The sequence below is a fragment of the Leptonotus elevatus genome, chromosome 4, assembly GCF_054856555.1.
Source record: "Leptonotus elevatus isolate MCC_2025b chromosome 4, RoL_Lele_1.0, whole genome shotgun sequence".
Taxonomy (NCBI): domain Eukaryota; kingdom Metazoa; phylum Chordata; class Actinopteri; order Syngnathiformes; family Syngnathidae; genus Leptonotus; species Leptonotus elevatus.
In genome coordinates this window covers 768614-778228 of record NC_141242.1, presented here as the reverse complement: position 1 = coordinate 778228, position 9615 = coordinate 768614, and the positions used below count along the sequence as shown (strand labels likewise).

The following is a 9615-nucleotide window of genomic DNA, read 5'->3' as shown; positions in this document are numbered from 1 at the left end:
AGGCAGACTGAGGCCACAAATGCTAAAGAAGCACAACTATGACGCTAACAAAACGGCTCAAACTGAAAATTTTAAAAAGGAGTATTACATTCTACTCTTAAAACAACACAACTTTGCCTTAATGTCTGCTTAGCTTAATTCTAACAAACAATGCAAAACATCCTTGACATGCTAACAGTTAGCACTAACAGTTGTGCTCAGGCTTGGGGAGTAAAGGAATATATGTACTGCCATTACGTAATCAGATTGCAAAAAAAATGTAACTATTCCATTACAGTTACAGGAAAAAACATGTAATAGATTACGGGTACATTTATTAAAAATGTGGATTACTGAGAGAGAGGGAGAGAGAGAGAACGGGAGAGAGAGAGAGCGGGAGAGAGAGAGAGAGAGAGAGAGCGGGAGAGAGAGACAGAGAGAGAGAGACAGAGCGAGAGAGAGCGCGTGCACGCCCGCACGCGAGTGGGACCGTTGCTCCATGTCGGGGAGGTGGGGACGAACAAACTGACTAGTCGTGTCGTCCACACGCGGGCAGTTTGAAAAAGCTTCACGGACGGGAAGAGGAAATGGCGACCGGTATTCACTGGAATTTACTCGGAGCGAAAGTTTGAGCTGAGAGTCCAGCGGCAAGCTACGCGCTGTAGCTTCTTGCTAGCTAGCCCGCTAGCCTACAACCAAAATGTGAGTTACACCTTCCAAACAAATCTTCCTCCCACCAATTCACTATTTGAACATCATGCGCAACATATACACGGCTAAACTAAGTGTGACTGGGATAAAAGTTCATTTTGCAAATGACTATCTATCTATCTATCTATCAATCCATCCATCCATCCATCCATCCATCCATCCATCCAGTGTGGTTGCTTTCAGTGACAGTTCGAAAACAGCATATGGCCTTCAATCAATCAATCAATCAATCAATCAATCAATCAATCAATCAATCAATCAATCAATCAATCAACAGCCTACATGATTTTTAATTACACAAGGATTTTTGCTATTTGTACGCTGCCCGGGTCCCTATCACCGGCAAATGGCAGGGGCACATTGTATAGAATACATATTGTGGTGATATTTATTTTTATTTTGTCTTCATGAGCATACTCAATATTGGAGTAATCTAGTTACATTACCTTGATACTATGGTAATTGGATTATGTTACTAACTGCATTTTTTAGCGGGTAATTTGTAACTGTAATGGATTACATTTTAAAAGTAACCCTCCCAACCCTGTTTGTGCCGCCCCTGTGCCGGCAGAAGGCGACGTGCGCCCGATGGTTCGAACGCTCTCGGTTGATCGGCCAAAAAGAAGAAGAATTGAAAAAAAATCTGAAAAGCACAAGTTCAACGTTGCCTTTTTGCTTGCCAAAAGACGTTTTTGGTGCCAATGCGGTCTCTTTTTGTAAACTGCCTTTTTGACTATTTAACGACAACTAACACATCATCTTTTTTTGCGGATTGATTGGCAGCAACAAAGAAAAAGCAACATCCAAGAAAATGGACTTTTCCTTCTCTGAAGCAACGACACTCAAAATTAGATTTATTACAACAATAAAAAATTGTTTTTATTTAAATGAAATAAATTCCCTTCTCCACCACAAAATGCCTTAAAAAAATATACTCTGAGAAAATAAAGTGACCTTTTTTTTTTCCAATTAGTTTTTTTCCTAAAGCCAACTGTTTGTTTTTGAAAAATTGGACATTTGTTTTAAAAATATGATTTAGTCTCACAATCTTTTTGGGACATTTGTTTAAAGGTCTCAAATTATTCAACTTTTCAACATACTAAAATCGTTCTCAAATGTGTAAAAGACATGTCTGTGACATGCATTCGTCAAAATTGACTTTGGATCTGATATTTTTGCTGTCCCTAAATCAGCCAAAAAACGCTCTGTTCAAAACAGCCTGTTTTGGGGGCGTGTCCCTTTTATGTAGATAGATGGATGGATGAATGAATGAATTGCCATTCTTGCTTGTAGCTCACATGAAGGACATGCGCTCTCATTCAAATGTCACCGTTTGATATTGTGTGACTGCTTTCTGTGTTGATGATGATGATGATGACGATGATGATGATGATGATGTGGTGTGTCGCGTTCACACACCATTCCAATTCCATCCACGTCTGCTTCCTGTTAATCATGACCGCAACTTTCCACTTGTTGTTTCCAATGTGCTCAGACACACGCACACGCGCGCGCTGCTGAATGGCGCATGGCTGTGTATGTGTGTGTGCGCGTGCACTTCTGCCTGTCCGCGTGTGTGTGTGTGTGTGTGTTGAAATTTTTTTTTTAACCATGCACGTCTTGAGGTTGGAGTGTACAGTAGGGGGTGCTCTGTATCTAAAAATAACTACAAATAAAAATACAATAAAAATATTCGATAACATTTATGAAATTTAAGACAAATAAAATGAAAACAGAAATTAAAAATGACAAGATACTATAGATCATATAGTTATGAATATTCTTTAATTTATATATTTAGAAAAATCAAAAAGCCAAATATGTTAAGTTTGTTTCTTGCCGCTTGGTTGACAGGTGGCGCGCACATTTCCTGTTGCGGCCGCAGCGGGGAACGAAAGGTGGCCAAAAACAAAAGTGGTGAAAGGGGGGGGGGGTTGAAAAAGGTAAGGGGCCAGGGAAGGAACAGTGAGGCGGGTTGGGTTGAAGGGGTGTTGTGCGGTTAGGCCTCGCCCACTGCAGATAAAAGGGGTGACGGGCAAGTGTGGAGATTGGATTTGAATCGGCGTACGTGCGCACGTGCGTGTGTGTGCGGCAGCTCTCTCACATGGATTCTTTGCGCTTCTACTTCCTCATCTGGATCTGCGCTCTTCTGCCAGGTGACAACGCCGCACTCCATACGATGCATTGTTTTGCTCAAGTAAGGCTGATGCAAAAAGGAGAACAGCCCACAACAAATGTTTTTGTTTCTACGAATCGTACGGTCTCCGTGACTTTTAAGTCCATTCTTGAAGAGTGACCGACTGGATGCTCAACTTGTCTCTTCACAATTGGCTGTGGAAGAACTTAAAATGCAGAGACACAAAAACAAACAGATGCAATCTAAACGTATGCAAATTGTGTTCATATTGTTGAAAGTGCTCCTTGTTGCCGATGGTCCGTTTACATGCAGCATTTTGAAGTCTCCACACTTGGAGGCACCTGAAGAAACAATCAAGAAGGAATTGCTTATTGAATTTGTTTTTCACACAATCGCCTGATAAAGCGTAAATGGCCGATGAATGCCGACTGACGTGTGTCACGCGTCAATCATGTCATCATCACAAAATGGAAAAATATCAAAGAGCAAACATTCAGCAGCATTTGGCAAAATAGCACAAATTGGCACAAATTGGCACAAATTGGAATGCGGCCCGATCCCGATGTGCACACGACTTAAGGGGTGACGCCATTTTGTAGGCGTGTCCAAATGTCCAATAGAGAGCGTCACTATTTTTCCAACTCTTCCGACTCGACTGACATGCCCGAGAGCTTGTGTTGACATTTGTGATACTTTGCTGTGCAAGATGAAATCTCGCGAGTTGACAAACATCTTGTACCGAGCGCGTTGATGTCCGCCGATTGTTCAGACCAATCGCAGAGCGACATTGTGTTTGGGGGCGGGATATGCAGCTGTGACGAAACCAGGAAGCCGACGCCGGAGCAAACAAACAAACCTAACGTGGACGAATGGACGCTGCGATGAATTCGGTTCTCGCAGAATGACGTACTCGCCGTTTCCTTGTTGAACCGCGGGAGGCGCTTTGTGCATTTTTAGATAGTAAAGATGTTGATGTTATTTTTTTCCCCACTTCGACGAGAACGAAGGCGACATTTTCATCCGTGGCCGTGATTGCTCAAAACAAATGTGCACGATGCCGCATGGACCAATCAGCTGCAAGTATTGTACCGAATGTCCCGCCTTTCCCCAGCAAATCACCGTGGAGACGTCCCAGATTGATATTGTGGAGAACTCCTGTGAGTCAATCACAACGATCAATCTGGCTCTCAATCTGGCTCTCAATCTGGCTCTTAATCTGGCTCTCAATCTGGCTCTCAATCTGGCTCTCAATCTGGCTCACAATCTGGCTCTCAATCTGGCTCTCAATCTGGCTCTCAATCTGGCTCCCGCCAGGTTTAACGTCTACATTGGTGAGCACGAACTTTAAACGTTTGGATGTTTTTATTGGATGAATCTTGCATGTGAAGTCAATGAACTTGCAGTCGAATGATGTGTTGTCGTGTGCAGGAAGGTGAAGATGGATGGACCTCGTGTATGTTTCTTGCTATTTGTGCCAAATGGCTGCCTTTGTCATGTTTTGTCGGATAAGGCCTCGTCCCAAATGTAGCGAGTGACGTCATTTGACAGGAAAGTTGCCTTCGCCGCAGGAAGCGAGCCGCGCATCTTTTCAAGTAACGTGTCATGGATACGTTTGATGACGGGATAGTTCCCTTGACCGCAGATTGCGTTGAAGTCATCCAGATCCACAGACTTGACAAAGGCGCCTCCAAAGTGCTCATCTCGGACATACTTGGACTGGATGGGCACCGAAAGGGAAAAACAAAAAGTCTTCATGGCTGACTGAGCGAGGGACAAAAAGATCTTGTTGATTTTCTTGACATTTGACTGCCTTGGCTTCAATGGTGGCATCACTGTCGGCGTGAACTGTCAAAGGTGCGCTGCCACTGCACACCTGAAAGTCGGATTCGCATTTTCAACATCATGCAAATCAACTTGCCATTGCGATTGGTTAGTTAAGTTCCAATCATGAACCAAAAGGGTTGACATCATCCAAATGATGCGTTTTATTGGTTGAGACACGCAAATATGTCATGTCCACTGCAACCATCGATGGGTCTGAAGGGGTTAAGGAAGAAGCCAGCAATTTGCTCATGGTGCGGTCATGAAAGTGGACTTATTACATTTAATTATTGGGTGTCAGCCATTTTGAAAAAGACAAATGCAAATTAGCACCTGACACCCACCCACTGACTTTTGTTGCCACTTTGACTTTTCTGGCCTGGCATTTGGCAGACGCGTTCCCACACATTTGGATTTTTTGGGCTTCGGATCTTTTCAAATGGAAAATTCCCACCAGCGACTCTTGCCAGTCCCAAAGTCGCGTTTGTTTGATTTTCATGATTTTCATGAAGAAAATCAAATCCAAAGGAGCGTGCTTTTCCAAAAACGCAAACCGACTGAAAGTGCATTTTGTCTGGGATGACATCACGGTGACGCTTTCGGATGTTGGACATGTTGTTGATTGTTTGATTCGGACCGTCCGTCACGTATGGAGACATTTTGCTGGCGCTTGATTGACGAGAAGTGACACAAGGCCGTCTTTGGGATTTTCTTCTTGTTAGTTTTTAGATATGGTACAGATTTGGTTGTTGATACTTAATATGCTTTTGTATAAGTTGTAAAAATCCAAATAAACACTTGAAATACAAAAAACTCAACTCATACTAAAACGTGTGTGTGTATGTGCGCGCATGCGCATGTGTGTGCGTTTTGGTGGCGTCAGGTGGGCGCGTGTGCTTCAACCTGGACGGCAAGCGAGCGCAAATCTTCCGCGGCTCGGAGGAGAGCCACTTTGGCTACACGCTGCGTCAACACAACGCGCTGGGACGACAATGGTGAGGAGCACTCAGTACAACCTCCTCCTCCTCCTCCTCCTCCTCCTCCTCCTCCTCCTCCTCCTCCTCCTCCTCCTCCTCCTCCTCCTCCTCCTCCTCCTCCTCCTCCTCCTCCTCCTCCTCCTCCTCCTCCTCCTCCTCCTCCTCCTCCTCCTCCTCCTCCTCCTCTTCCTCTTCCTCTTCCTCCTCCTCCTCCTCCTGCCTTTTCCATCTCAGCTGCTGTTGCTCTCGTCTGTCTCGTCTTTTCTTTTCTTTTCTTTTCTTTTCTTTCCCAAGTTTGCAACGTGTTCCTCTTTCTGCGCCATCCCGGGAATGTTGCACTCCCGCCAAGGCAAATTCCTGGACAGGCAGCTGGACTCAATAAGACAAAAGAAGACCTGCGTGTGCTCCACGTGTTCACCTTCATCATCATCATCATCAGCTTCTTGATGATGATTGTTGTGAGGGGAAGAGCGGCGATGCCCCGCAGTGCATTATGGGGCAACCAGCGCCGCTTTTATGAGTCAACAGGAAACGAGATCGTCCTTAACCCTTTAATGACCATATGTGGCGTCTGGTCTGACTCACGCATGTTCCCAGCATCGCGCGCACACGCCTGCAAAGTACACGCAAATACATGCGCGCTTCATCCACACGCACGTTTGACTTCTCTTGTCACCTCACTTTATTCGCGTGTCCATCTGAGGCTGCATCCACACTGCAGCTCAATTCCCCCCAAAAAATCTTCACGCCCGACTTGGGCCTCTTTCGCATAAATCGGATATGTGTGCGACGCGTGTGCGACGCGTGTGCACTGTGAACGCTCATCCGCATGCATCCAAATCATACGTCATCAAAAGCAGGCGGGAAAGAGTGCTTGGAAAGGAGACGACTGACACGTCTGGCAATACTTACAAAGCTGTTTTGAGTAAATGACTTCTTCCAACCTCGCTACCCTGGCGACATGAGATGAAAAAAATGAGGCCGACGGATTTCTGTTGCTGTTTGTAAGCGGCACGTTCAAAACTGAATGCAACGAAGCGCGCCGAGGATAGCAGCCAACCAGGAACCAGCGTTCAAACAGCTGAATTTGCATATGACACTGATCAAAGTCGCTTGCCTCGGCGGCTTGGCTGGCGGTGAAACTTTGCGAGTCGGGTTACTTCCGTGAACACCGCAACGTGACGCGGTTGTTTTGGGTGTACGTCACTCGACGTGTGCTCTTTGCGCATGCAAGTCGCAACGCGTTCACATTAGATGTCGCATTTGTTTTTGTAATGTGAACGGTCCATAAAAAGATCGGATTTAACCCCCAAAAAACTACGAATTGGGCATTACGGCCTGCAATGTGAACGTAGCCTGAATGTGTGTGTGTGTGCGTGCGTGCGTACACGCAGGCTCCTGGTGGGCGCCCCCCTGGCGTGGACGGACGGCGAGCAGACGGGCGACGTGTTCAGGTGCCCCATGGACGACGTGACAGCTTTGAAGTCGAGCGGCGCCTGCAGCCGCCTGCACCTGGGTGAGCAACTCGGCCCGTAGCTCCGCCCCCATGGCACAATTAGTTGACGTGACGTCACATGACCAGGAAACGTGTCGGTGGACAACGTGCTAGCGCAGCGCAAAGATGGGATGAGGCTGGGAATGACGCTGGCCGCAGATCACGAGGACGGAAGCTTTGTGGTAAGTCACGCTTCAGCATTCATCAAAGAAAATCGGGGCGCACTTTGAAGACCCATCAGGCTTCCCGTTGTGTCTCCCTCTGTCAGTTGTGTTTTTTTTTTTGTCTCTTGGACAGGTTTGCAACTGCTAAGTGAAATTTGTTGCTCTGTCCTGCAATGACAATACAATTTAATTCTATTCCAAACAATGACACATGCTAACACTCCAACAAAGGTACATGCGCAGACACTGACATATGTAAATATGCTAACATGCTAACAGTGAGGTATGCTGACACTAACAATGACACATGGAAAGAAAAATACAAATGGCTACGCTAAGGTGCTAACAAAGGTGTCTTAGAATGATTAGGGCTGGGCGAGTACCGATGCCAGGTATCTGTTTCGGGCTGATACCCGGCATTATTTCAAAGTACCAGTACTCATGTGGCCAATCAGGAAGTAGAATCTAGAAATTAGAAGAATTGGAAATTGCCATGCAATTTTAAAGGTAAAATGGCACATTAGGATATATAGATATATATATATATATATATATATATATTTAAATCGGCCTTTTTTTTTGTGTAAATGTTATGTATCGAAAGTAACAGTGGTATCAGTACTTGGTATTGGCGTCAGTGACTTGACGACTCAAGAGCTGGTATGGGTCTAAAAAGTGTGATCTGGAACATCCCTAAAAATGATACCAAAGATACATATTAAGATGCTAACAGGCTAACCATGCGTGGACGATGCGTTTGTGTGGTCAGACATGCGGCCCTCGCTGGTCTCACGAGTGCGGCAGCTCCGTGTACACGTCGGGAATCTGCACTCGCGTGGGATCCCGTTTCCAAATGCTGGACGTCGTCACGCCCGCCTTTCAGAGTAAGTCCGTGTCCTCGTGGCATGCGTTGGTCTGCGCCTGGGCCTCCACACGCGCGTCCTTCTTGCGTGGGTGCAGGGTGCGAGACCTTCGTGGACCTGCTGATGCTGGTGGACGGCTCCAACTCCATCTACCCGTGGGCGGACGTCACCGACTTCCTGATCAACATCCTGCGCAAGGTCAACATCGGCCCCGGCCAGACGCAGGTCGGCCACCGTCGCCCTTTTTCTCATCCTTCACACCATCGCCGTCTTCCTCGTCATCCTCAACCACGCCGCCTTCACTTCCTCGTGCCTTTCCTGTGACGATGCGCAGGTGGGCGTGGTGCAATATGGCTCCAGGGTGGTCCACGAGTTCCATCTGGACGAGCACCAGACAGTGGATGAAGTCCTGCAGGCGGTCGCTGACATCCGACAGCGAGGGGGCGAGGAGACCCGCACGGCGTTAGCCATCAACGTTGCCAGGTGCGCCGCTCGCCTCGCACGTCACCTTGTGTGTGCGTTGTGTATGATTGCGTGCCCGTGTGGTGTTATTTGGCCGCAGGTCGCAGGCGTTCAAGCGTGGCGGCCGTCCCGGCGCTCACAAAGTTTTGGTGGTGATCACGGACGGAGAATCTCACGACAATCCTCAGCTGGACGACGCCGTCACACGCTGCAAACGCGACAACGTCACCATGTACGCCATCGCGGTGAGACCACAACACAACATGACGCAAACCAACCCAGTACAACACAACCAAAAGCAGACACACTTCTTGTGTGGTTTCTAACATGGCCGCACTTCCTATGTATTTTCCAAAACGGTGTCACTTCCTGTGTGTCTTCCAACATATTAGCATTTCCTCTGTGTTTTCTCAAAATTGACACTTTTTCCACACAAAAAAAGGCATTTCCTGTGTGTCTTCCAACATGCCTGCACTTCCTGTGCATATTCCAAAATGGCATCCCTTCTTCCAACATGTCGGCACTTCCTGTGTGTATTCCAACACTTTCTGTGGTGTGCGTTTTGAGGTTTTGGGGTACTACAACCGTCGCGGCATCGACCCGTCGTCCTTCCTGAAGGAGATCCGCTTCATCGCCAGCGACCCGGACGAGGACCACTTCTTCAACGTGACGGACGAGGCGGCGCTCAAGGACATCGTGGACGCGTTGGGAGAGCGGATCTTCTCGCTGGAAGGTCAGCGCTGGCAAAATTGGCAAGATGAGCGCTGGCGTCTCGCCTTTTTCTTTAGCATCTTTCAACGGCGGCCACTTGTTGATCGGTCTCATGTTTGTCAGGAAGCGGCGGGCAGGGCCGAGGCTTCGGCCTGCAGATGGCGCAGGCGGGGTTCTCCTCGCACCTTCTGCAGGTAAGCGCGCCTGATGCTAATGCTGTTACGTGTAGCCACATTGTCCAGCTTGCGTGACTCGTTGAGAAGCCACGTCACACGTCACACGTCACACGTCACAC

The 9615-nt window shown here is 47.3% G+C and overlaps 1 protein-coding gene across 4 annotated transcripts in view; it reads left to right on the top strand.

The window, feature by feature from the left end:
* The first annotated feature begins 444 nt into the window (after positions 1–444).
* LOC147174888 (integrin alpha-11-like) overlaps positions 445–9615 on the top strand; it is a 34802-nt gene continuing 25631 nt past the window's right edge. For 2 of the 4 annotated variants that reach the window (XM_086073552.1, XM_086073551.1), the window contains exons 1-10: positions 2716–2846; positions 5532–5643; positions 7020–7141; positions 7208–7302; positions 8054–8168; positions 8245–8372; positions 8482–8630; positions 8710–8854; positions 9177–9342; positions 9444–9514. In XM_086073552.1, the coding sequence (XP_085929678.1) occupies positions 2795–2846; positions 5532–5643; positions 7020–7141; positions 7208–7302; positions 8054–8168; positions 8245–8372; positions 8482–8630; positions 8710–8854; positions 9177–9342; positions 9444–9514 (1155 nt within the window). In that variant the 5' untranslated portion in view covers positions 2716–2794. Of the gene's footprint in view, positions 682–2715; positions 2847–5531; positions 5644–7019; positions 7142–7207; positions 7303–8053; positions 8169–8244; positions 8373–8481; positions 8631–8709; positions 8855–9176; positions 9343–9443; positions 9515–9615 lie in introns of those variants that run through there. The other 2 variants (XM_086073554.1, XM_086073553.1) reach the window with 2 other exon arrangements.